This window comes from Apium graveolens, chromosome 3 (assembly GCF_009905375.1).
Source record: "Apium graveolens cultivar Ventura chromosome 3, ASM990537v1, whole genome shotgun sequence".
Classification (NCBI taxonomy): Eukaryota; Viridiplantae; Streptophyta; class Magnoliopsida; order Apiales; family Apiaceae; genus Apium; species Apium graveolens.
In genome coordinates this window covers 70,732,860-70,758,913 of record NC_133649.1, presented here as the reverse complement: position 1 = coordinate 70,758,913, position 26,054 = coordinate 70,732,860, and the positions used below count along the sequence as shown (strand labels likewise).

The 26,054-nt window shown below is 38.0% G+C and overlaps 6 protein-coding genes across 6 annotated transcripts; 1 reads left to right on the top strand and 5 right to left on the bottom strand.

Moving 5' to 3' along the window:
* The first annotated feature begins 2,241 nt into the window (after positions 1-2,241).
* On the top strand, positions 2,242-3,370 carry LOC141710761 (NDR1/HIN1-like protein 13). Its single transcript, XM_074513292.1, has one exon. It carries the CDS (start codon positions 2,454-2,456, stop codon positions 3,267-3,269), a length of 816 nt encoding a protein of 271 aa, XP_074369393.1. The 5' UTR covers positions 2,242-2,453; the 3' UTR covers positions 3,270-3,370.
* A 1,594-nt stretch (positions 3,371-4,964) lies between these two features.
* LOC141714318 (secreted RxLR effector protein 161-like) lies at positions 4,965-5,726 on the bottom strand. Its single transcript, XM_074517842.1, has one exon. The coding sequence runs from the start codon at positions 5,724-5,726 to the stop codon at positions 4,965-4,967; it is 762 nt and encodes a 253-aa protein (XP_074373943.1).
* Positions 5,727-8,771: 3,045 nt separating this feature from the next.
* Positions 8,772-9,383, bottom strand: LOC141714317 (uncharacterized). Its single transcript, XM_074517841.1, has one exon. The coding sequence runs from the start codon at positions 9,381-9,383 to the stop codon at positions 8,772-8,774; it is 612 nt and encodes a 203-aa protein (XP_074373942.1).
* A 2,981-nt stretch (positions 9,384-12,364) lies between these two features.
* LOC141710760 (putative trehalose-phosphate phosphatase H) lies at positions 12,365-14,602 on the bottom strand. The gene is made up of 9 exons (XM_074513291.1): positions 14,463-14,602; positions 14,180-14,272; positions 14,016-14,081; positions 13,840-13,941; positions 13,599-13,676; positions 13,208-13,277; positions 12,985-13,055; positions 12,778-12,870; positions 12,365-12,679 (listed from the first exon to the last, which is right to left on the bottom strand). The coding sequence occupies exons 1-9, from the start codon at positions 14,532-14,534 to the stop codon at positions 12,587-12,589; spliced, it is 738 nt and encodes a 245-aa protein (XP_074369392.1). The 5' UTR covers positions 14,535-14,602; the 3' UTR covers positions 12,365-12,586.
* Positions 14,603-18,276: 3,674 nt separating this feature from the next.
* LOC141714315 (uncharacterized) lies at positions 18,277-20,143 on the bottom strand. Its single transcript, XM_074517840.1, has 2 exons — positions 19,476-20,143; positions 18,277-18,721 (listed from the first exon to the last, which is right to left on the bottom strand). The coding sequence occupies exons 1-2, from the start codon at positions 20,141-20,143 to the stop codon at positions 18,277-18,279; spliced, it is 1,113 nt and encodes a 370-aa protein (XP_074373941.1).
* Positions 20,144-20,427: 284 nt separating this feature from the next.
* Positions 20,428-25,185, bottom strand: LOC141714314 (uncharacterized). The gene is made up of 3 exons (XM_074517839.1): positions 22,759-25,185; positions 22,253-22,647; positions 20,428-20,926 (listed from the first exon to the last, which is right to left on the bottom strand). Exons 1-3 carry the CDS (start codon positions 25,183-25,185, stop codon positions 20,428-20,430), a joined length of 3,321 nt encoding a protein of 1,106 aa, XP_074373940.1.
* Positions 25,186-26,054: the final 869 nt, after the last annotated feature.

Here is a 26,054-nt window from a genome sequence, read left to right as displayed (position 1 = left end):
ATATCAACAACAAAAAATAAAGAATTGAAATTGATAAGAAAAAGGGGATCGATTATATACCTGTAACTCGGAAGAATGGTACAATTCAATGGAGTGTTTGTTTCGTTTGTGTGTTCAATCTTCGTTTTCTGCGTATAAGAGGGTTCAAGGTCTGTGTTTTGTGTTTTCTGCGTTTGTTGTATACTGTGTTGGCTGTGTTCTGTGTTTTTGTTAGATATATTTGTGATGTCATTTCTAATATGATTTGTGTTTAGTTTTCAGATCTTACTTAACAGGACAAATCAGTACTTAACTGGAAATCAGTACTTATACTGAAGTCAGAACTTAAGATATCAGAACTTAAGTTATCAGAACTTAAGTTATCAGGAGATATTTATTAGGAGATAATATCATGACTTAAGGAGACTTTCAGATAAGGAAGGCGGCTGATTGAAAGGAAAGAAGATCAAGACAAATACAAGAAGAGATATGCATGAAGAAAGAATTCTATGAAGAATAGAATACATGGAAGAAAAGATAACTGATTGATATATATTAGGAAGCAGAATTGTATTCGATATCAATTAGAAGTTTATATTGTAACTGTGTAGTATATAAACACAGGTATAGGGTTTACACTATATGTGTTATCATTATTGAAAATATTATTCATTGTAACCCTAGCAGCTCTCGTGATAATTTGTTCATCACTGAGAGAGGACAGTTCCATATTGTAACAGAGTTTATTGTGTTGAATAAAATCTGTTTTCTGTTACTTGAGTTCTTATATTCGATTTGATTGTAGTAAACACTGTATTCAACCCCCTTCTACAGTGTGTGTGACCTAACAGTTTTTGTTGTGTTTTTTGTGTGGTTTGCTAGGTAACTGTAAAAAAAAAATCGACCCCAACCGCGAACATTGTCTGTGGTCCGTCTGCGAGGGGCATTTGCACCGGACCGCTAACATTGTTTGCGATCACCTTCATATTTTTTTAATCTTAGTCGTTGGATCAACCATCCAACGGCTTAAAAACTGTTTGTTGCACACACGTCTCTGGTAAACGTTTGCCAGAGACCGAACCACATAAGATAAATATTTGGAAACTACGGTATGTGTCTCTGTGACTTGACACAGTGATAAAATGTTAACAAAAAATAAAATAAATATATTTTATATTTAATTTATTATATATATATAATAAATTATCTGGATCAGATCATTAACGAATCGGATCGGCCTAAATTTATATTCGGTACTTATCGGATCGGAATTTTTTTCGAATCAGATTTTTTTTAGTGATCCATATCCGCTCCATTAGCCTTCGAATCGAATCGGCCCGAATTTTCGATCCATTGACAGCCCTAAACGGAAGTATCAGTTGATGAAAAGTGCATGCAAAACCCCCCATAAGATTGAAGACACTACAGATTTACAATCACCTCTCTACAATTTTACATATATAAGGGACATTCGGTAATTTTGGACGCGACACGATTTACATGGCACGGAATTACACGAAAATTTATTATTTGTGTTTACCTTTATAGTTCTCGACACGAAAACACGAACACAAAAGTACACAACCGAGATTTAGTGTCAGTTTTGTATTTTATTTTCTTTCGAGTAGACGACATGACACGAAGTATATGATATAAATATATAGTATAATTAATTATTAATATCTATATTGAATATATATATATATATGTATATAATAAATATATGCATCTTTATTTTATAATAATTACTTAATTTTATAATATATATATAAATGTGATCAAAATATGTATTTTTAATATATTTCGTAAAAGTCTTACCTAAAAATCTTATATTTTTCTATTTTTATTTATTTATTTTAACTAATATTAATATTTAAATTTACACGAAAAAAACGACATGAAACGACACGAAACGAAATTATACGAACATCAAAATACACGAACCCTAAACATGTCGGTTTTGTATTTAATTTTCAAGTAAACAAAATACGAAAATACACAAAACGAAAGTATATGATACGAACGAATTATAAGGTCTAATATATAGTATATACTGTTTGACTATTTGAGTGAAGAATTATTCCTACAATCTTTGAGTTATGACTTCTTAATTTTAACAGATGAGTTATGCTATTTATTAAATCAGAGCAAATTTTAAAAAAATGGTATATTTTCTCAATTTAATATATTTTACTCTAACAAAATGAATATTAATTGGAAGATTTGTTAAATTTGTAACCAAACAATGTTTACAAAGGAGGAAATATATATCTAAGAGGAAACGATATGAAATTTGCTTCTTGGTTGGGAAATGGAGAATTGCATGCAAGAATGTAAGTTCCAAACCAACCTCCAAGCCGAATCTCCTATTCTCCTGCGTGCAACCTGAACCCACCACCTACATCTACCACATTTCCCCTGTTCTTAATACTAATTCAACCTTATTTTATTATCTGCACCGCTCCTGATCTTCCATGGAGGAGCGGGTCCCGTCTGCTAGAAGCAGCACGGAATATTTCCCTCCTCTTGATTCACCACCATCCTCTCCACCATCCTCTCCCCCACCCTCTCATCATAATTCCATTATTATTAAGCCATTACCCCCTCCTCCAGGATCAACATTTGTCATTCAAACCTCAAGAGATCAAGTTTTTCGCGTGCCCCCACCCGAGAATTCTAAGATTGTCGAAAGCTATGTTAAACAAAACCAGACTAAAAAGGGTCCTGCTAACTGCATTTGGATTTTAATTGCCATTGCCACGGTAGGTGTTTCCTTGGGTGTCTTTTTTGGGGTCATTGCTGCAATTTACATCCCCGAAATCCCCGAATTTGAAATCACACAGTTTAGGGTTGATCCTACTCCACCATCTCATGACAAGAAGCAACCAAAGCACGTATATGAAATCACATTGAATGTCAAAAATCCCAATCCAAGAATGGATGTTTCCTACGGAGGAGATCGATACGGATTACTCTCATTCGAACACAGGAAAGTTGCGGACGGAAAATTTGAACCATTTTCGCAAGAAGCCGAACATTCTAGCAACCTAAAGATAAACCTAAAACAAAGTGCAAAAGTGGAACTTCCCAGTGAAATGGAGAAAAGCATGAATAGCACCAAATCGAAGATGGCGGAGTCTTTAGGGTTCAAAATGTTTGTGAGCCTGACGATTTCGAGCTGGGCTAAAACAAGTCACAAAGATATCTCAGTCACATGTACTTTTAAGGTAAACACATTGGCTAAAGATACACGGATTGTTTATCAAGAATGCAGTGCTGACGTGCAGTAATAAAATGAGATTTGTATTCGTGCTAGTAGAGATCATTCTATTTGCATGCTAATTTGATATATATAATGGAGTTATCTAATACATTAAATTTCATTGGCTGATGCAAGTAAGACTGCAAGATTGAAATCAGATGAATATCACATACAATCTAAATCAGATCAAACCTGCTACGGAACTACCAAGCAGGGGCAAAAATGCGATAAGTAGATACATAATTCGAGTGTGATCAGACAACCAAAAATCAGATAATGAAAAGAGCGGCCTGTGCAACATCACTTAAAACTGAATTTTATTTATGCATTTTGGAGTCTAATAAATGTTAATTTCAACTCCAAAAATAGATTTCGAATACTCTGGTCATTGGGCCCAATCGAATTTGATCTTTTTGTCTAACAATTAGGCCACATGTGTGACTCGAAATAGAAGCCCAAGTAAATAATACTTGCACAAGTAATGTACTGATCCATTAATGATCTGGGAATATTTGGGTCACGGGCTGGTCTGATATAGTGTGAGCCACTCTCAAGATTCGAGGTTGGTTTGAAATATCATGCAAGTAACTTTTAAGTTAAAAAAAGTATGCAATTTTTTACCTGATAAGAAACTCATTCTAAACACATGCCTTAATGATATCATATGTTTTGTGAATAAGTTCCATTTGTTTACAATGTTAATCCACTGTATGATCCTTTTAATAAACAAAGAGCGGCACCTCGGCAAAGAGAAACAAAGAAAGGGTTAAGACTTAGCTTCCAAGTACTTTGATGGAAGATCTTCCAACAAAGTAGAAAAATGAAAGTCTGCACTCTGCAGTTTAAATATACACAAGTGGTGTCAAGAGTCCAATTATACGTAGCTATCTAGTTATATGTAACTATTTTTCTTAGAGCACGAGATTACTAACAAAATTGTAAACCATGACAAATCATTAAATATATTATTTTTTAATTTTCTCTCACTATTTATGTCACTCTTACCAACATTTATTAAAATTTTGTTATAATAGTTAAGCAACTTTAAAGGGCAAAAGGTTGTCCATGTGGTTCCTCCATCTATATTTAGTTCAATATAAAAGTGGGTTGAGTAGAATGTTTTTTATAACTTTTTGTTAATTTAGGAAGTTGTAAAGGATTGCCAAATTTTGACAATCTTGATAGATAATCTTTTGGTAACCTCCCAACTCCAATAAATAGGCAACCAAAAATATCATACCGCATAAGTTTGATAACCTCCCTGACAACCCTTATTAGAGATGTTGTAAGGAGAGTACTTTAAATGAGTGATCGACATGATTTAAAGTTGGGCACCTTTAAAATAGTTTTGAAGCTTTATACAACCAGAAACTTAATAGGGTCAGACAGGCACTCAAACATATCTCACACGCACAACTCACAAGTGAAAACAATTGAACAATGAAACTGTATGATTTTAAGCAGGAGCTTTTTCATTTCATTCTTGGATGATTCTTCTACAAGGATAAGTCCTCTCTTATAATAGAGGTAGTTACAAAGACCCTGGACCACTGTCCTCCTACTGCAAAGCTAAAACAAAAACATTAATTTCCCTCCTAGGACAAAACAAATAAACAGCTACTAAGACAGCTAATTAATCTAGAATCTTCCTTGGATCATGTGCTTCTGAATAGACTGGATAGTTGGGCCTTGAATATTAGGACTTGGGCTTCAATACTCCCCCTCAAGCTAGGTGTGTTGGATGATGAACACCAAGCTTGTTAAGAAGACACTGATGCTGTTCTGTAGTTAGGATCTTAGTAAAGACATCAGCTAGTTGATTAGTAGTGGAGACATAAGTTGGAGTAATCTGACCTTCAGCAGCCTTCTCTCTGATAAAATGGCAATTTATCTCCACATGTTTAGTTTTTTCATGATGAACCGGATTAGCAGAAATTGCCAATGCTGCTTTGTTATCACAAAAAATGGTAGTTGCTCCAAGATGAGTAAGGCCCAGATCCTTGAGAAGTTGCTTGATCCACAGGACTTCACATGTAGCCATTGCTAAAGACCTATATTCTGCTTTAGCTGTGGATCTAGCCACAACTGATTGTTTTTTAGACTTCCAAGCTATAGGGGACTTTCCAAGTAAGAGGCAGAAACCAGAAGTTGATCTCCTAGAGTTAGGACACCCAGCCCAATCACTATCACAATAAGCTTGGAGTTCTGCTGCAGAATCAGAAGCAAGGAAAATACCTTGATCTATTGAACCAGACAAATACCTAAGGACTCTCTTTGCAGCTTGAAAATGAACAGATGTAGGTTTGTGCATAAATTGGCTCAGTACATGCACATTATATGCAATGTCTGGCCTAGTGATTGTAAGGTAAATTAGTTTACCAACAAGTTTCTGGTACACATCAGGATCATGCAAGAGATCTCCAGCAGTAGAAAGAAGCTTCACATGAGCATCCATTGGTAACCTTAAAGGCTTGCATTTTGTCATTTTGAACTCCTCAAGAATATTCTGCAGATATTTCTTTTATGATAGAAAAATGCCTTCAGCACTTCTATCAACTTCAATTCCGAGAAAATATCTCAAGTCTCCAAGATCCTTCATTTTGAACTGAGAGCTCAAAAATTTCTTTGCTTCCTCAATTTGAGTCATGTTGTTACCTGTCACAATCAGGTCATCTACATATGCCAGAATTGCAGTGAAGTTTCCATCTCTCTGTTTTGTGAAGAGAGTGCAGTCTGCTTTAGATGGAGTAAAATCATTCTCCTTTAAAGCTGAACTCAGCTTATCAAACCACAGTCTTGGTGACTGTCTAAGACCATAAATAGTCTTGAGTAATCTGCAAACTTTAGTTTGAAGCACAGAGTATTTTGCATATTTCTCTGGTGATGTAACATCAAATCTAAAACCAGCACCTTCATAACATGGAGGAAACTTCATGTATACCACCTCCTGCAAATTTCCATGTAAAAACGCATTCTTCACATCCATTTGATGTGTGTACCAACCCTTCAAAGATGCTACTGCAAGTAAAGATCTGACTGTAGATAGCTTTGCTACAGGGGCAAAGGTTTGGTCGTAATCAATACCATACCTTTGTTTATTTCCCAACACCACAAGTCTAGACTTGTATCTGGTGCTTTGTCTCTGAGGATCAAACTTGGTTGTGTACACCCACTTGCACCCTATAGCAGTCTTTCCAGCAGGTAAATCAGTAATTTCCCAGGTTTGATTACTCTCCAAAGCATCCAGTTCTTCATTCATGGCTTGGAGCCAATGACTATGACTTGCTGCTTCTTTGAAGCATTTAGGATCAGGTGCTTTACCTACTGTATTCATAAAATATGAGAATTGAGAGCTGACCTGAGTTTTAGTTACCTTCCTCACACAATTTGCACTGATATGGTAATCATTATGCCAAGCAGGAGGTCTATGCTCTCTGGTTGATCTTCGAATGATTGATTGTTCTGATTGAGGAAGATCATATTCTGATTCTGTTGCATCTTGACTTTCATTTGGAAAATTCTCATACTCATAATCATCAAAAGTAATCTGTGTCTCCTTGGTTGCTTCTTGTTGCGCTTCTGAGCCCTTTACCATAGTTGACTGAAATACATGATAAGGGTATATAGATTCATAAAATCTTACATCTCTGGAAACAAATGTAATTCCAGTAAGAAGATTATGCAACCTATATCCTTTTTGTGATGAAGAATAGCCTATAAACATACATGGGACTCCTCTTTCTTGAAACTTATCTTTCTTTCTGCTGGGATTGGAAGCAAATGCCAGACATCCTATAGTTCTTAAATATCCATAACCTGCCTTCTTTCCATAAAGCACTTCATATGGAGTTTTACCTCTTAAAATAACACTTGGTAGTCTATTAGTAATATGTGTAGCAGCAAGCACACAATCTCCCCAGAACTTGAGTGGCAAAGCACCTTGAAACCTCAGAGCTCTAGCCATCTCCAGAATATTTCTATGCTTCCTTTCAGCCCTTCCATTCTGTTGTGGCCTATCTGGACATGAAGTTTGATAGAGTATTCCTAATCTTTCAAAGAAGAGTTTACATTTGTAATCATCAAATTCCAGGGCATTATCAGACCTTATGATCTTTACCCTTTGATCAAATTGAGTCCTTACCATTTTCACAAAGCTATAGATTGCACTATAAGCATCAGACTTGTGCTTGAGTAAGTGTACCCAAGTCACTCTAGAGCAATCATCTACAAAGGTAAGAAAGTAACTATATTTACCTCTATAATGAACTCTATATGGTCCCCATGTGTCAATGTGCACTAGTTCAAACACATTGCCTGCTCTTGATTGACTCTTAGTGAATGGAAGTTTAGTAAATTTTGCTAGAGGACATGCTAGACATATATCTTGATTACCATCCTTAAGCTCAATTTGATCAATCATCATCATTCTCTTTAAAGGTGTATGACCTAGTCTCTGGTGCCACAACATCTCTTTACTCAACCTAAGAACATCCTTAACTATGGTAGGGAGATTTAGAGCAGTAATAGTGTTGGCAGACATAGCAGCTTTACCATTACTAATATATTCAGTTTTACTGCTGTGATCTATAGTTTGAGCTTTAATATTCCTTAAGGTCTGTTGAAGTGGCTCATTAATTAAATAATAGAGACCATGCTCTCCTTTCCCAATTCCTTTAACTTGACTTGTCAGACTATCTTGAATAATGCAGTAATTATCATGGAAGACTATAGTGCACTTCTCATCATGACATAGCTTATTAACAGACAGTAAATTGTGTTTAAAAGCAGGAATATAAAGCACATTCTTTAATTTTAGCTTATTAAGCAAACACATATTTCCTCTGTGTGTAATCTGAGATTTTTCACCTGTAGGTAAGTTAATTCGAGCTAGTTTTTCACAGGTCACAGCATTTTCTAAAACATCAATCATACCAGACATGTGATCAGACGCACCAGAATCTATAATCCATTCAGCATTTTTAGTGGAATCAGCAAAATAGCATGAGACCATACCTGCATAGCTGCCCTCAATTTCATCATCTGTATCTCCTCCCCCTCTTGAAGAAGCTGGTAGCATCCGCAACAGCTGCTCAAGTTGCTGTGAGGTGATTGTAGCAGTACTACTAGCTATAGATCTAGTATCTTGAGTTGGCCCTTGTACATTAGCAGCAATTCGGGCTCCAGAATTAGATCTTCCATTGTTCCATTTTTGCTGAGTACCCATGTCATTGCCTCGACCCTTGCTTCTGTGTGGTTGTTGTGGTTGAGGTTTAGCTTTAGCATGCCAGCTGGGATAACCCACAACTGTCCAACATTTATCAGTGTTGTGACCAGGCTTCCCACAAGCACCACATTGTGTTGTACCTTGAAGATTAGCAGAGATACCCATAGTCCCTTTACTGTACATCACAAGGCCTTCACTTTCGTCTTTGGAATGACTGAGAATCTCCCGTTGTGCTTCTTCTTGTTCGATATAACTACATGCTGTTTCAACCGAGGGAAGAGCAGCCATCATAAGCATTTGGCTTCTCTAAGCAGCATATGTGTCATCCAATCCATTCAAGAATTGGAACAACTTTTGCTCTTCTCTTTGTTGAGCAAGAACATTAATCAGAGTTGTAATTTCTGCAGTTGTTGCATTAATAGTAGGAAGAATGACCAATGATTCCAGCTCATCCCAAAGTGACCTCATATGAGTGTAGTATTCACTAACTGGCTTTCCTTGTTGTTTGGTTTCATACAACTCCTTATTTATCTTGTATTTCCGAGATCCATTGGTGAGAGCAAAACGTTGCTCAAGATGCTTCCATATATGATGAGCACTGCTCACAAACATAATAGATTTCTTGATAGAATCGGAAACCGACCCTAGAATCCAAGAGATGATCATGTTGTTGCACGTATCCCAGGCGTCCTTCTTGACTTCATCGGTTGTATCTCTAAGCAATGTACCTTCAACAAATCCCAGCTTACGCTTTGAAGATAGGGCGATTTCCATAGATCTTTTCCAAGATCTATAATTAGACGAGCCTTGAAGCTTATCAATGGTCATGAAATTGTTACCATCAGAAGGGTGAAGATACAAAGGGCTCGAGACATCAATAGATGTTCTAGTATGAACAATATTATCAGTAGTTGCCATTTCGACAATAAAAAATATAGATAAAGTGAAGAATAAGCACACCAATTATATGATGTAATTCATAGTTCTGATAACATGAAAACAATTGAACAATGAAACTGTATGGTTTTAAGCAGGAGCTTTTTCATTTCATTCTTGGATGATTCTTCTACAAGGATAAGTCCTCTCTTATAATAGAGGTAGTTACAAAGACCCTGGACCACTGTCCTCCTACTGCAAAGCTAAAACAAAAACATTAATTTCCCTCCTAGGACAAAACAAATAAACAGCTACTAAGACAGCTAATTAATCTAGAATCTTCCTTGGATCATGTGCTTCTGAATAGACTGGATAGTTGGGCCTTGAATATTAGGACTTGGGCTTCAATAACAAGTATATGTACAGTACATATAGTTCGAGAGTTAATCGGAAACAAGTAAATATTTTGACGGCAGTCTAACTTTCAAGTTTCACACTGTGCCCTTAATTTGTTTTAAACTATTTCATTCAGTTCATATACGAATACATACAAATACAGGGTTCAGCCGTCTCTAAAACCGTTTCATATTAGTATTAAACACGTTTACCAATATATACTTTTGATTGTTAATATCTTTAATTTAATATTAATATTAAATATAAAAACTTCATTATATTAAAATATTCATAAATAAGAATCGAACAAAATCACTCATGACTATATTTGATCTTATAAATTAGACGTAAATTAATAATCAATCATTTATCATAAATAGTATAATAAGTTAAAACGGAAAATGTAATATGAGACGGAGAAAGTAATAAATTAGGAGTATATACGGTACGGCTCGGCCCCCCATGCGGGGACCGATTCCCCATGTCGTCACACCTGTTAATACTACTTTATATCCTCCTAACATGTAATTCTACAAAGTAGACTCTGGTGATACTGAACCATCAATTCAGGGGGCATGAGCTCTGACAATTAAGCATCTCCATGCTCGAAAAGCTCTTTCTTCTTCCCTCCCATTATCTGTGACTAGGGCGGCAAATAATTGTTTGTGAATAAAATTAGAGAATGATTTGTTTAAGAAATATTTTAAAAATCCCCGATTTTTTAAAAAATCATCAATTAATTCCCGATTAATCCCCTATAAAGTATCCGACCGATTCGATCTTTGAAGTCCGGTTTATTTTTACGAATTTTTCTTTATTAGAGTATATATAATTAATTTTTAAAATTAAAATACTATATTAAATTAAAAATGAATAATTATAGAAATTATGATATAATAAATATATATTTTTTAATAAATAACTAATATAATCATAATAATATATTAAATATTATTTAATATTATAATACATCCGATTTTTACTCCGATTAATCCTTCCGATTAATTCCCGATTTTCAATTAATCCTAAATCGGGAGCTCGACCGATATTGCCCGATTACCGATTTTTACAACACTGTGTTTAAGTGAACTTTACTGGGATTATTTTCTTACATAATCCTATTTAAACATGAAATGAGTTCGGATAAGTAAACAAGTTGATAGAGTTTTTTGTCCGTCGGCTCGGCTTGGTTCGTTTAGCTCAGAATCGGCCCCGAACTCGCTTAGGCTCGGCTAGAATAAAATTTATATTTCATATTTCCATTCTATTTCTTTATATTACACAAATTACCCAAAATAGCAAAATTTATATATTATAAAAAAGTTGACATCTTATCATTTTATTTTAATTTTCCACCTATTCTAAAAAGTGTGCTTTCTTTTTTTAATAGTCACTTGTGTATTACTTGTACATTCTTTAATATTTGTCTAGGTTCCCGTATGAAAGCATTTGATAACAAATCTAATGAAGGGGGAGTATGTGTTACACGTAATAAATTATTACTAATCAAATAACTATTTCTATCAGTACATTTTATTGCCATTTATTAATAATTTAAATATTTTTAAAATTTTGTTTATATTTCTAAATTAAACACTTAGCTTTCGTAAGAAAATGATCAAACATTATAATTACGATCGATTCATCTTCAATTCTTTATATTTTTATCAAACATCATTAAATATATAACTCATAATTTTCAAACACTAAATTTATAAAACATTAAAAGATAATAAAATGTTGACATCGACAACGTAAAAAATAATATATGATTTCTGAAATTACGGATGTCCTAATAATTTAAAATAAAATTAGATATCTTTCTTAAAACTCGCCTTGAAAACTAGAATGATACGGATAAAAAAAACAAGAGTAGAGTGTGAGTGTGTATATAGTTATAAGATAAATACTAGTATTTGATCTATATCATACTTTAAGGTTAGTTGATTAAAAAAATATTTACTAAATATTAGTAGATAACTTGGCTCAACTCGAGTTTTGCTCAGCTGGATTTTTAGTGAACAACCTCTTGTTTGAGTGATCTTGAATATCAGGTTGAAAAATTAAATACAGCTAGACTCAGCTAATTTTAAAAAGAATCAACATAAGTTAGGTTGAAACAAAACTTGGTTCGAATCGGCTGTCGGTCACCATCCTATATGTTGTGTTTAAGTAGATTCCGTCATTCTTTCCACCTGCACGTCTAAAAGGAAGGGCTAAAACTTGAGGAAGGTAAGTGGTGTCCTTGCATGCCAAAAATCAACGTAATTTTCTTCACATTAGCATTTCTTTCATGGGGATTCCACACTTGGTTCAACCATGTACACATATATTCGCTACACCTGGCTGCTTTTTGGCGCTGCCTTTCTCTTGTAAAAGCCAATCCATTAAATGAAAAAAAAAACATGGGGAGAGAGGCCACTACAAGAAATTCCAATTCTATCAACGAAAACATTTTTATTGATAATTGCTAACACATTTTATAATATTGAATATGAATGATATAATAACAGAAAGCCAACGAATCAGACATGCATGCACCGTTCTGCAGACTGCAGGCATGATCATTACTGGAATTCGGCTATCTAAGCAATCACTCCAAATGAATGAAAAATTTGCCTCTAAATTGCTTATACTTGTAATCACATAAAATTCGGCAACTGCTTCAATTCGTTTGGCATTTGTAAAATATATAAATTCAATCGATATTATGGAAATTTTAAATTTCATTGAATTTGAATAAATAAAAACACAACATGCATTACAAAATATACAAGGGCCTAAGGGATCTGATAGGTGGTCGATAATCTCCGTCGCTTGAATCAAGGATCCCGTGCAAGGACCATCCCCTAAACAAAGCATATCTGGTCAGCCGAGTTGGAATAGTATCTATCCCCGCCCAATTGTTTCCACTCTACTAATTGTTGCAGGAACTCCATCACCTGTAACCATAATCAATTACTATTAATATATTCAGTTAGATGGGTACCGACAACTTGCAACATAAAGTAACACGAAACTAATACATTGATTAAATTACCTCAGAAGCCTCTCGCACAGAATAAGATGCTTGTGTCTCCTTCGGACTTCTGGAAACAAGAATCCCAAGCCCATGTCCCCTATCTGCTAATACCTATTTATAGCACATTTACAAAAACAAACAATCCCCTTATCAGAATTTTCAAAAATGAACCACAAGTATAAATGCAACACTATATTTATATTAGTTGCGGCACTGGATACGTACCTTGAACGCATCCTCATCGGTTCTATCATCACCAATGTACACAGGAAAAACATCAGTAAAATTAGCGTACCCTGTAAAATTGTATGTACCAAAAGTTAATAATTGGCAATTCATTGTAATAATCATTTGGAAGACAAGTATTGTTCCTCTTTCTAAACTCATTTTAACGCAAATCCCATCTTACAATAAAAACCAAGTAATTAAAGATATTAAACTTTTTTACCAAGAGACTCCAACAAGAATTCCACAGCCTTCCCCTTGTCCCATTTGATAGCAGGACGGATCTCTAATACCTGTATGAAGGAGAAGTTAAAACATTGAATCCAAAATGATTATATTGTCGTGCTCTGTGGAGTACAATTATTGATCAGCAAAGTGTAGAAAGTGTAAGAAAGTGCGATACATTTGTTCTGCATATTTTTAACACTTCTAATGTTTTATTGTTGGGTACTTTCTTCAAAATGTTTAACAAATTTTTTCTCAAATTAAGAATTGTTCTTAAAAAAAACACAGTCTGTATTAAATATATGGACATGAGAGATGAATATTAATGTATATACTTTATAAAAATAAATATTATCTGAACAATAATTGTGTGTGATCATGTCCCTTACCTTCCTTCCTTGGGTCAATTGAAGCTTTGGGTAGTCCTTCAACACTGACCTAACTTTTTGTGCCAGTTCACTCCATTTCTGTTTTCATCAGATTATTAGATTAGATTACACAAGTTATCTTGCATTTATCTATTCTGGATACACAAACTATTCTTAGCATTAATATATTTGAAATCATGGCTAACATACATGTACATGCATAGACATTTAGACGTTCATAGAGTGATACTCGATTATATACCTTCTCCTCAACGCACCGGAAATGCACAGAAACACAAAATTTGTTATTCTCCACGTTAGCACCTGGAGTGAATTTAGTTTTCTCCAATAATACTTCGTAGACCTGATTTTTAGAGCAAAAACACAAATGAGAAGTTGTTTAAATACGGGCGCTCACAATTTATAAATAAAAGCTACCTCGTTGATCATTGGAAGGAATTTGGTGGCCGGTTGGCAGAGTGTTGATGATTGAGTAGTCTGAAACTAAGTTCATACAGAAATTATAATTTAGAGATTATCATATATTTAATTACAAAAGACTACTCACTTATTTAGCAAAAAAAAAACAATATTAGACTCACTTTATTGTATTGGGAGCTTCTAGATGGTCCCTTAATGTCCATACCATGGCTACCGGCGTAGTACAACTCGGCTAATCGTACGAAACTGTACACCTACACATACATAAATAGGTAAAAGCACAAAATTCACAAGTACAAACAAAGAATCCGTAAAGATATGAAACCATAATGGAGTCAAGTTACAAAGATGAGAAGGAGAGTACAGTTTTAGACTTTTATAAGTAAAGCAACACTGTACACTACTAGCTAGCTTTGTGTTTATGAAGAAGTGTAAAAGAAGTACCTTCTCTCTGCATCTTCCACTTACTATTGCGGTGGGAAAATATCTGGCTAGTTTTCTCACTGTTGCTCTCATCTACACAACTCATATTGGAAATATAATGAGTATAACTATAAATATATTTTTATATATAGCTATGGTCGTCGGTATCTTGCATATGATTGTCACAACATAGTTAACACGCTCAATAGAGTGTTGTTAAAATATAACACTTGCTTTTTATCTGATTACAACGCTCAGTACTAAGCGCCATAAGTATGCAACAATCGTGTTGTGTAACTAACCCCTATATTGATGTGTCAATAATATTATTATTATTAGACTATAATTTTAGGAGATTATCTTCTTTAGTTAATGAGCCAATCCCTTCAAATGAGATTGTTGTCTTTTATTTATACTAAGTCTCAAATGGGCTTTTTCCTTATAAAGTGGGCCTTCTTGGGCTTTACATAATGTATTACAACTATTCCAACTATAATTCCTTTGGGCCGTCTTGTCCGGGTCCAACATTTGTCCCCCTCCTTGTTTTGCGCAATATCTTTAGATTTGCGTTTTCCTGCTTTTTCGCCTTTGCGTTTTGGATCTCGAGATTTTTGTTTTGATACCTGAATAAAGTTAGTGTCTGGATAGGATAATAAAATGAAAGGGAATAATAGGGAAAAGACGAATAAACAAAACAAAAGTGGAATAAGAAATAATTGTAAATTCGAGATAGGAGTCAACCGTGTGTGCCTAAAGGAAGGAAAGAATTAAATGCAATGCTTTCTTGTCTTGTTGTTGTTCTCTTTCCCCCCCCCCCTTTGTTTTCTCTTTTTTTTTGAAGACATATATATCCGTTCATGTGCGTTTTTGAATTTGTTTTCTCAGGTTTCTTTGCAGATTGGCGGGCTAACCTCTTCGACTTCCTCTCAAGATATCTAAAAGGCGTTTGCTGCGCGTCCTTAGTTCGCATTGTAAGTTATCCTCTTTCTCTCTCTTCTTTTTCCTCTTTTATCTGCGGGTCGGTCGTGTCTATCTGTAGTTTACCAATTTAGAATGGCCTACTTTCCTTCATCGTCGTCGTCGCATAGTGCCTCCAATCGGGACCCCGGGAAGCGACCATTAGAGGAGGGTGATGAGGAGTCTGTTTTAAACTTGGATAATCTAGAGATCCCGGATCTAGGTCAGTGTGGATCTTTTGATTTCTTAGGGAGCGATGAGTTTTTGAAAGGGATGCCTACAGGTCCTTTGCCTTCTCCACCCCTAAGCCCTCGTACCCTGGAATTCAGAAACAGAACGGTCGAGGAAAGTCTTCGGTTAGGTAGGATCGAATTTGAGGGCAAGCCTAGTCTAAATTATCTTAGTTACTATATCACCGTCGACCCACCCGTGAGTAAGTTGGAGAGTTACATCGACTTATCTAACGGTTATCGGTATCGAGTGCCGACAGCAGATGAGAGGGTTTGGATGATGCCCGAGTTCGGGATGCATGGGGTTGCGATGATTATGTTTCAGTTTGGTCTTCGTTTGCTGATGCATCCTTTCTTCCTGACGATGTATGAGGCTATCGGATGTGGCCTAGGGCAGCTGACACCGAATTCCATTGCTCAGTTAAGTGGTTTTGTGGCATTGTGCTGTGATAAGGGTCGATCGCTGACTCTGAAATTGTTTTTCTCTATTTACGGTGTGCGGTACTATGGCGGTCAAGTATATTTTGACTCTCGACATCGAAGGATGAAGATTGTTAGCGTAGATCATCGAACTCCGGTTACCACTCCCAATGGCTGTTCGTTGGGGGTCCTGATTTGGAATTTGTAAAGCCTTGCGGGAAAGTTAGTCAGGGCACGATTGATTATTTAAATAACATGGAGAAGCACGATATTGCTTCCCTCGATGAGTTTCATGGGTCGAGGACGTGGTATACACATTTAGATTTGAAGGACTGTGGTTTTTTAGAGATGCACGATTATAAGGGGGATGTTTTATTTGTTATTGCCCTTATTTTGTTTATGTACTTAGTTTTTGTACTTGTCATCGTTGACTCTTGTCTATTTATTTTCGTATGTGCCTATATATAGGGTGACTGACTTGTTGTTTTGTGTGTGTGTTTTTTTTTGCGTTGTAGTGGGAGGCGCTTCCCTTAAAAAGATTTTAGACGGCGGGATTCGAGGAGGAATGGATAAGGCAATGATGTTGCTGTTGCAACGTGCCACGAGGAAGCCTTCTGATGCGGCCAGGTCTGGACCGTCGGGGTCCCTCATTCGGTTTCAATTGAGTTGCTCGATGATCAGGGGAACAATGTGATTGAAGATAATGAGAGGGTTGTGTCAGACCTCATCCGCGTGGAAGGTAACCCTCGAAAGCGGCTTCGGAGGGAAGATGATTAAGTAGTTGTTGGTGGACGGGAGGCTGATGTCGAGGGAGTGAACAAGACTGTGACCATTGCTGGGACAAGGGTTTATATGGGAAGAACTGTCGACCCTCGTTCGAAGAAGGAGGTGGTGAGGGTCGAGATTCAGCCTACGGAGCGATGGACGGGTGGATCCACCGTGCCCTTGAGAGCACTTAATCTTTTTAATCTACCTCAGGATTTGGTTGCTTACGATGGGCGGAAGCGCGAGGATCTTGTTGACCGATGTAAAAGCCGGGTTGGGCGAGTATGTGCATTCCCTTCTCTCTCTTTTCTATGTGCATATATTTTTGCCTTCATGTTCATTCATAGTCATTCATTCACCCCCCTTCTCTCTCTTTTTTTTTGAAGTTTCTTTCCGATTTTATGCACATATTGGAGGATTACAAGACTGATGTCGATGGTGAGGCTTGTTCTAAGCTCGAAGCTGAGGTTGCTGCCCTGAAGGGGGAAAAGAAGAAAATCGCGGTGGGTTTTGCGGAACTCGAGCATAGGGTGGCTGATTTGGCTTTGGCAAATTCTGCATTGTCAAAGAAGATTGCTGAGATGGAAGTTGCTGAGCAGGCATCGAGTGGGAGGGTGCGAGAACTCGAGGGTCGACTTCTCGAGGTTGAAAGGGAGCTTGATGAGGAGAAAAGCAAGCGCCAAGGCTTGGATCGACAGGTCGAAAGAATGGATAGCTCTTACAAGTTGATAGTGAAGGAAAATGAAGACTTGAAAAAAGAAGTAGAGAAAGTTGTTGAAGATATCGCTGATGCTTTGGGCGATGGTTACGGACGATGTCTCCGAAGGATGGAAGAGGCTGGTTTTGCCGTCGAGGGTCACGCCTTCGATGATTATCTTCGTGATCTAGCGTCGAAGGGTGATAATGCATGAAGGCGGGGTATGCCCTGTGGATATTTGTAACTGGATTTGAATGTGTTTAAGAATTTTATTGATAACACCGGATGATGGATTTGTAGCAAGTTTCGGATACGCGATCCATGGTTTAAGTTTATTTCCATGTTGTAAGCAGTTGCATATTGTCTGGTTTTATCACTACTTGTCTCGAGTTTGAAATATTAAGCCGTTTATCAAGTTTGTGGTTGAGTGTTTACATTATGAGAGAGATTCTATAGCCCAGCTCGTCGACGTGATGAGACTGTATAAATATTTGCCTAGAGATGAATGATTTCGAGTCTCCTTTTTTTTTTGAAATGTTTACGTCGATGAAAGTTTTCGAAGGTTATCCTTTTATTTTTGCTGATTATGTAAGGAATGAAAAAAGTGAAATTCTATGTTCTTTACTTGGACCAAATTAAAGAAATTTGTTTATCATAACTTAATCACCCCTCGGTGGGGGTCTCATAACGACCCTCATTGCGTCGAGGGTTTGTCTTTGGTATGGCCTTTACTGCCTCAAGATAACAGGTCACAACTGAGATCAAATTACTGATAGAAATTTTTGAGATGAATCCCATTCCAGGCATTTTTGATGGGTTTCCCGTCGAGGTGTGCAAGCTCATAGCTCCCCGCACTTACAAGTCTCGAGATCCGATAAGGGCCTTCCCATGCTGGTTTGAATTTTCCTGAGACAGTGGGTTGCGATGTCGCGGAGTCCCTTAAGACGAGGTCGTTGACCTTGAAGTCTTTGGGTTTGACCTTTTTGTTGAAGTACCTTGCAATTTTTTCTTGCTGGGCGATCATCCGCATTCGGGCTTCTTCCCTTGTTTCTTCTAACAAATCATTGTGAAGGCGAAGACCTTCGAGAGAGATAGCAGGATCGAATACATCGACCCGTGGTGAGGTGAGACTTATCTCAACAGGTATGACAGCATCAACTCCGTATGCAAGTCGGAAAGGAGTTTCAACCGTCGCACTTCTGGGAGTCGTCCTATACGACCACAACACATTCGGAAGTTCATCGACCCAACATCGGGGTATTTCTTCAAGCCTTGTAGGATGGTTCTATTTGTTACTTCTGCTAGTCCATTTGCTTGGGGGTATGCTACATATGCTTTGATTAGCTGGGCTTTTAATTCAAGCAGGGTTTCCTCAAACTGTTTCACTACAAACTGAGTGCCATTATCAGAAACTAAGATTCTGGGGATCCCAAAGCGGAAGACAATGTATTCCATAAAGAATTCTATCATCTCTTTTCTCAAATTTTAGCAAGGGGCTTTGCTTCGACCCATTTGGTTGCGTAATCCACGGCGACTACGATGTATTGGCACTGATTTTTGGATCTTGGAAAGGGACCCACAATATCTATTCCCCATTGGAAAAAGGGGCACGGACTGAGAATAGAGTTTAGCTCAGTCGTGGGTCGACGGTTTACATTTCCATGAAGCTGACATGCCTGACATTTCTTGACGTAATCTTCACAATACTTTCGAATTGTAGGCCATAATAGGCCTTGTCGGATAATTTTGAGGGCTAATGTTTTCCCTCCTAGGTGTTCACCACAGATTCCCGTATGTATTTCTACGATCGCTTGGAGGGCCTCTTCTGGAGACAAGCAACGGAGTAGAGGCTCAGAGAGGGCACGTCGATATAACTCCGAACCCACAACACAGTAGTTCCTGGCTTTGAACATAAGAGTGCGGGCTTAGGACTTATGCTCAGGCAACTTATTATCGATAATGTACTCAAGGAAGGGTTGGCGCCAATCGAGCCTAGCCTGGATTTGATTGATTGATACTTCGTCGATAGAGGGGGTCTCCAAAATGTCGACGTATGTTGGGCTGAGATTAGTAGGGAGGTTGGAAGAGGCCAGTTTGGCTAGAGAGTTGGCCCACTGGTTCTCCTCTCTATCGACATTTGACATTTTCCATGAAGGGAATTTGCTAAGAAGCTCTTGTGTTCTTGTTAAATATCGGGCCATCCTTTCATTATGCGTCTTAAATTCGCCACTTATCTGTTTGGAAACCAACTGAGAATCCCCAAATATGTCAATGACCTTTGCTTCGAGATCGGATGCGAGCTTTAGCCCGGCGATGAGTGCCTCGTACTCGGCCACGTTGTTTGTGGCGGAAAACCCGAACTTGAGAGCCTGTTGGATTTTGAATCCTCCTGGACTGATTAGTATGACCCCTGCTCCTCCAGAGTTGGATGTCGAGGAGCCATCAACAAACAGAAGCCACAGGCGAGACTGATCATCTTCAGGTTTATGTGTCTTGGATTTGAACTGGCATTCAGCGACGAAATCTGAGAGAAATTGGGCCTTGATCGCCGTTCGAGGTTTATACTCGATATAGAACTGGCTTAACTCGATGGTCCAAGCTGCGAGCCTGCCTTTTATGTCGGGCTTGTGCATGATTCTTTTCAGAGGAAGATTGGTCAAAACATGGATTTCTCTCGCTTGAAAATAATGACGTAGCTTACGACTCGCGATAACGAGAGCGTATACGAGTTTCTCGACTTGAGGGTATCTTGTTTCCGCGTCTCAGAGTGAGTGACTGATGTAATATACAGGGACATTTTTTCCCTCATTGACACGGACCAATACTGCCGCGACAGTTTCGTCGGAAGCTGAGAGATATACTCGTAGCGGTTCGCCTGTTAAGGGTCGTGTTAAAACTGGAGGATTTGTCAAAAACATCAACTCCGTGAATTTTTTTCACAATCTTCGTTCCATTCAAACTGTGATGATCTGGAATCTTTTTTCATTGCAGAGAAAAATGGAAGGCACCTCTTTGAAGATTGAGGAATGAACCTTCGAAGAGCGGCTATACACCTTGTGAGCTTTTGTAAGTCTTTAATGGATCTTGTTTTGCTCATTTCTAGAATAGCTTTTGTCTGAGCTGGATCGGCCTCGATGCCTTTCTGGGTAACCAGGAACCCCAAAAATTTACCTGCAGTAAGGCCGAATGAACACTTTTCCGGGTTCAGTCGCATGTTATTTGCCCTTGCGTTGGTGAACGTTTCTCGAAGGTCTGTCACATGGTCGAAGGTAACTTTTGACTTTGTGATCATGTCATCGACGTATATTAGCATGTTTCTTCCTATCTGCGAGGAGAATATTTTATCCATCGTCTGCTGAAAAGTAGCGCCCGCATTGATTAATCCGAAGGACATTACTTTGTAACCAAAAACCCCCCTGTGAGTGATGAAAGCGGTTTGTTGCCAGTCATGGTGAAAGGCATATATCTTAGCCTATTTGTTTATTCGAGGATTTAACACAACTCAAATAAGAATGTAATAAGTAAATAGTGGATCTATCGTCAGAGAGATCTCACAGAGTAACATCTGTCAAAGGGTTAAGAAACATTATTCATCTACAGACTTGAAGACTTAATTCACTGGAAGAAGCTCAAGAAATTGATCAAGCCTCAGTGATATCAATCAAGATTGTGTATTTAATCAAGTGACAGAGATCTCGTCAGGGTATCAATTAATTACAAGGATTTAGTCTGAAGAAAATCAAGAGTATCAAGGTCAAGGCTTGAAGAAACGTCACGGAAGTTAGTCACTCATGAACCAGACAGTACATCGAGTGTCAGCATTGAAGTGGTGGAATTGATTCATAATTGACAGTAATTTTCAGAAGATTTTCAGAAGAATGGTTGCTGCTCAAGATTAGTATTAATTCTCTATTAATTAATTAAGTCAAATAATTTAATTAAGAAAATAAATTATATCTGCAAAGATTAATTTATTGATTAATTGAATTAATTGATTAATTAATTCAGAATTAATATTAAGGATTTTCAGAATTGTTATTAGATTAAAATCTATTAATAATTCAGTAAGACAATATGATTTGAACTGCTATGACAATCGGTATGACAATTGATAGTCATACCGAAAGTCTTGCTAGTTCATTCTGATTGTCTTGCTAGCTATTGGGATTGTCTTGCTAGTTCAAAAGGATAGTCTCACCGAAAGTCCTACCAGTTCAAATGGATTGTCATGCCAGTTCATTTGATTGTCTTTGCCGAAAGTCTTGCTGATTCAACTGGATTGTTTTGTTTACTTAAACAACAAAAAGCAGAAGACACTCATGCAATTATTCATACAGAACACACAAGTCAAGAAAAAGCAGAAAAGAAAAACAAGCAGCAATATTTCATTTTTCATCTGCTTTATTCAAGATCAAAATTCTAGATTGTAAAGTTAAATCCAAACCACTAGAATTCTTTATCTTGTTCTTGTGTAACAATCTAGCGGATTAAAATCCCTAGAACTTAATCTCAAATCGCATTTAGCATTTGATCTTTTCATTGCAAAAATAGAAAAAGTTCATGTCGAATTTATTCTAGATTAATAATTGATTTGAGATTAATCTCTTGTAACAGATACCGTTGTTGTAACACCTTTCAAGTTTAATAAAAGTTTTATTTAACTTGAATTTTGTTTCACCTTTTTATTCCGCATTTTATTCGATTAAACGGTATTGTTTGCATTCAACCCCCCTTCTACAAACAAATTGGGACCTAACACATGGGAATCCATCTTAATTTGATTATACCCCGAAAAGGCATCCATAAAGGACAGGAGTTCATTTCCCGCTGTGGCGTCGATGAGTTGGTCGATATTGGGCAAAGGGTAAAAATCTTTGGGGCACGCCCTATTCACATCTGAATAATCAATGCACATTCTCCACTTCCCATTGCTTTTCTTAACAAGAACCACGTTCGATATCCATGTGGGGAATTGCACAGGCTCGATGAAGCCGGCGTCGAGGAGTCTGTCGACCTCTTGGTCGATGGCTGCTCTTTTCTCGGACGAGAATATGCGTTGTTTCTGTCGCACAGGCCTGGTGTCCCTACTGATGTGCAGTGAATGTCGAGCAATGGTCTCTGGGATGTCCCTCGGGACCTAAGCAAAAATATCGGAGAATTCCCGGATGAGGTTCGTGATTTCTTTTTTGAGATCTGATGAGAGATTTTTGCCAATTCTTGTTGTTTTATCGGGGTTTCCTTCAAATACTTCTATATCTTCTGTTTCCTCGAGAGGGGAGCATGAATTGCTTGTGGATGTGTCGGTCAATTCTCTTGGGTCGATGTCAAGTACTTGATTGACTTCTAACTCTTCCTCTGTCTTTTTTCTTGGAGAAACAGTGGTTAGGTAGCATTGTCTTACTGTTACTTGATCACCAATCATTTCTCCCATGCCGAAATCTGTGGGAAATTTCATTTTTAAGTGGGAGATAGATGTTATAGCTCGGAGTGCGGTGATCGTTGTTTGTCCCAAAATAGCGTTGAAGCTTGAGGAAGCGCTAATCACATGGAATTTGACCATTTTCCAAATCTGACAGGGTGGGGAACCGAAAAGTACTGGCATGTCGATGGTTCCTACCACGTGAACCTCATTGCCTGTAAACCCGTATAACGGGGTTCGAGAGTTCTCGAGTCTTCGATCTCCTATGTCCATTCGGGAAAAAGCATGATGATATAACACGTCGACAGAGCTACCATTATCGACCAACATTTTCTTAACCGTGTTATTTCCCACACGTGTTATGATGACGAGAGCATCTTGATGGCCTTCGATGAGACCGGGACGATAATCATCATCAGAGAAAGAGATGACTGGGGAGGGATTCGCTCGAGGGCGTTTAGCTGCCGAGGGATTGACATTAAAGACTTCTCGAGCATAAATCTTGCGAGAGTTGTGGGAGAGGCCCCCGTCGGCTACACCACCAAAAATAACGTCGATTACACGATCGTCCTCACCTCGATGGTGACGTCTGGGTTCATCATCGTGCTGCACATAGTGGATTAGTTGTCCTCGACGAATTTTTCCTTTGATGAGATTGCTAAGCTGAAAACATTGCTCTGTTGTATGGCCAATGTCTTCATGATATTCACAATATCTGGAGCTTGGGGGTCTTCCTGGTTTCATGGGACTTGGAGGGCGATAATCCGATCCTGTTTTTAACACCGCCAAAATTGTCGTTTTTTCGGTGTTGAGTTTAGTGAACTCTTTTTCAGGTCGATTATGGGATTTCCAATCTCTTTCTCTTCTATCCCTCGGAGGAAGGTCCGAAGTGCGTGGCGGGGGTGACCTACGGCGCTCTCGACGCCTTTCCCTCGCGGGGGATCGTGGACTGTAGCTTCGACATCGTTCATATTTTGACGACCTCCGTGGGGATTGTATACAGCTTACCGCTTCTTGAAGCATCATGCGGTGTTCTATAATCTGGAACGCGACCTGTAGGGTTTTCGGCCTTTTTTCAAAGATCTCTTCTAAAAGAAGGTCATACTTAGACTTATCGATGCCCGCTGTCAGGAAATTGACAGCCATCTGTTCTATTAAGTCTGGAATTTCTGCTATCTCTTCTCTGAACCGGGTTAGGAAACTTCTGAGACTTTCACCAGAGCGTTGGTGCATTGACATCAAGGATGCTGTAACTTTGATTCCTCTGTAGTTGCTGGAAAATCGGGCTTGAAACTTGCTTTTCAGAGTTGTCCACGAGTCGATTGACCGAGGTGGCAAGTTATTGTACCATCGGAGAGCCGTGCCTTGAAGGCAAGTGGAGAAGAACTGACACCTAGCGATCTCCGAGTGGCCGAAGAAAGCCATGCGACCATCAAATATCTTTAGAAATGCTAACGGGTCCGAGGATCCGTCGAAATGATCGAGAGCATGCGTCTTCAACGTCTTGTCGATGCGCGTCTTCTCAAGCACTAATGATAGGGGGCTCTCAGAAACGGTTTCAAGCCCTGCCTGATTTCTCATCAAGGTACGCATCTGGGCGATTTCCTCCTGTATTTTAGCGGACTCCTCGTGAGATATAGATTTTGTGGATTCTGTATGCCGTGAGACATCGGCAGATGACACTGTCCTCTGTCGACGTTCACGTGGTTGCGAATATGTCGACTCTGCCGACGGTTCATACTCATAGTCAGCATCGTCGTCGTCATAAAATTCATCGTCTTGTTCTTCATTTTGAACTGTAGTTTGTTGGAGCTCTCGACGGAGACGGTGAATTTCGCGTTTTCGCTCAAGTTTAGCCTGCAATCTCCGAGCTTCGTGTTCTAGAAACTCAAGTTCTTCGTCTGAATCAAGTGGGTCTTCTGGATTTTCTTGGTTTTGGGCTTTTAGCCTTTCTTTCTTTTCCAAATGCAGTCGAATGTCGCTCGAGAGGACTTTCTTTCCTTTAGATGTTTGAACCCTAAAACGCTGATCTGACATAGTTTTTCTTTTTCTGTCCTTTTGGAGTGAGTCCTTCAAGCCAAGAAATTGATCTTCTGGAGGAGCCTCGGGTGGAGGGAACAAACATTTCGGCTTCAATGCCGGTTGTTTAGGAAGCTCGCGATCGCCGTGGGTCGAGGGGTCGGCGGCAACTTCTGCCGTCAACTCCTTTACATGAGTCGGTCCGGCGGTTCCCGGATCAAGCTCTTCTACAATCATCTTCTGGTTGGATCTTGTTAAAGCAAAGCTCCTTCTAGCGCCAAATGATGTGCCAATAATATTATTATTATTAGACTATAATTTTAGGAGATGATCTTCTTTGCTTAATGAGCCAACCCCTTCAAATGGGATTGTTGTCTTTTATTTATACTAAGTCCCAAATGGGCTTTTTCCTTACAAAGTGGGCCTTCTTGGGCTTTACATAATGTATTACAACTATTCCAACTATAATTCCTTTGGGTCGTCTTGTCCTGGTCCAACATATATATATATATTAATATATATGTCATATGAGAAGAGTTTTGGTGGAATTACAGCATCAAACATAAAAGCACGATCAGGGTCATCAACAATGGGAGAAAGGGTTCCATCATAGTCAAGAAACATCACTATTTGCTTTCCCTGCGAAGCCTTTATTATCTGTTCGAACATGTTCAGTCCTGATGGGTGACGAAGTTGTTACATTAACTTAATTCATTATATATAGCCAAAAAATAACATATTGACACGCAAAAAAAAATTAGTTCTGCATTTGTTTTTTAAATTACTTATTCTCCTTATATTATACCATACAGGGGGCAGTACCTCGATATGTTTATCAGAGTATAGGGTTGTAATTCGGGCCGAGAGAGCCGAGTTTCGAGCCGAGCACAATTCAGGTTGAGCCAAGTTTCGAGCCGAGTGTTAAACCTATTCTTCTGGAAGATAACAAACCATGATATATATTGTTATGTATCCTGATGTACATGTATAATAGTTGAGATAGTGGCTCCATGTATATTGGAACTAATTCTAATCAAGCTGTTATATAAGCACAGTCGTGGTTACAAATGTAAATCAATCAATAAAATATTTCTATTGTCTTTCAA

Excerpts from the sequence above, each read along its gene's own strand:
- LOC141710761 (XM_074513292.1), top strand. The coding sequence starts at position 2,454 with ATGGAGGAGCGGGTCCCGTCTGCTAGAAGCAGCACGGAATATTTCCCT.
- LOC141714318 (XM_074517842.1), bottom strand. The coding sequence starts at position 5,726 with ATGACAAAATGCAAGCCTTTAAGGTTACCAATGGATGCTCATGTGAAG.
- LOC141714317 (XM_074517841.1), bottom strand. The coding sequence starts at position 9,383 with ATGGCAACTACTGATAATATTGTTCATACTAGAACATCTATTGATGTC.
- LOC141710760 (XM_074513291.1), bottom strand. The coding sequence starts at position 14,534 with ATGAGAGCAACAGTGAGAAAACTAGCCAGATATTTTCCCACCGCAATA. Across the intron at positions 14,273-14,462 it reads GTGGAAGATGCAGAGAGAAG|GTGTACAGTTTCGTACGATT; the intron begins GTACTTCTTTTA and ends ATGTATGTGTAG. Across the intron at positions 13,942-14,015 it reads TCCTTCCAATGATCAACGAG|GTCTACGAAGTATTATTGGA; the intron begins GTAGCTTTTATT and ends TCTAAAAATCAG.
- LOC141714315 (XM_074517840.1), bottom strand. The coding sequence starts at position 20,143 with ATGCACAAGCCCGACATAAAAGGCAGGCTCGCAGCTTGGACCATCGAG. Across the intron at positions 18,722-19,475 it reads TGGCGCCAACCCTTCCTTGA|GACGACTCCCAGAAGTGCGA; the intron begins GTACATTATCGA and ends GTGGTCGTATAG.
- LOC141714314 (XM_074517839.1), bottom strand. The coding sequence starts at position 25,185 with ATGATTGTAGAAGAGCTTGATCCGGGAACCGCCGGACCGACTCATGTA. Across the intron at positions 22,648-22,758 it reads AGGAAACAGAAGATATAGAA|GTCCCGAGGGACATCCCAGA; the intron begins GTATTTGAAGGA and ends ATTTTTGCTTAG. Across the intron at positions 20,927-22,252 it reads CATGTGTTAGGTCCCAATTT|GGGGGTTTTTGGTTACAAAG; the intron begins GTTTGTAGAAGG and ends CATCACTCACAG.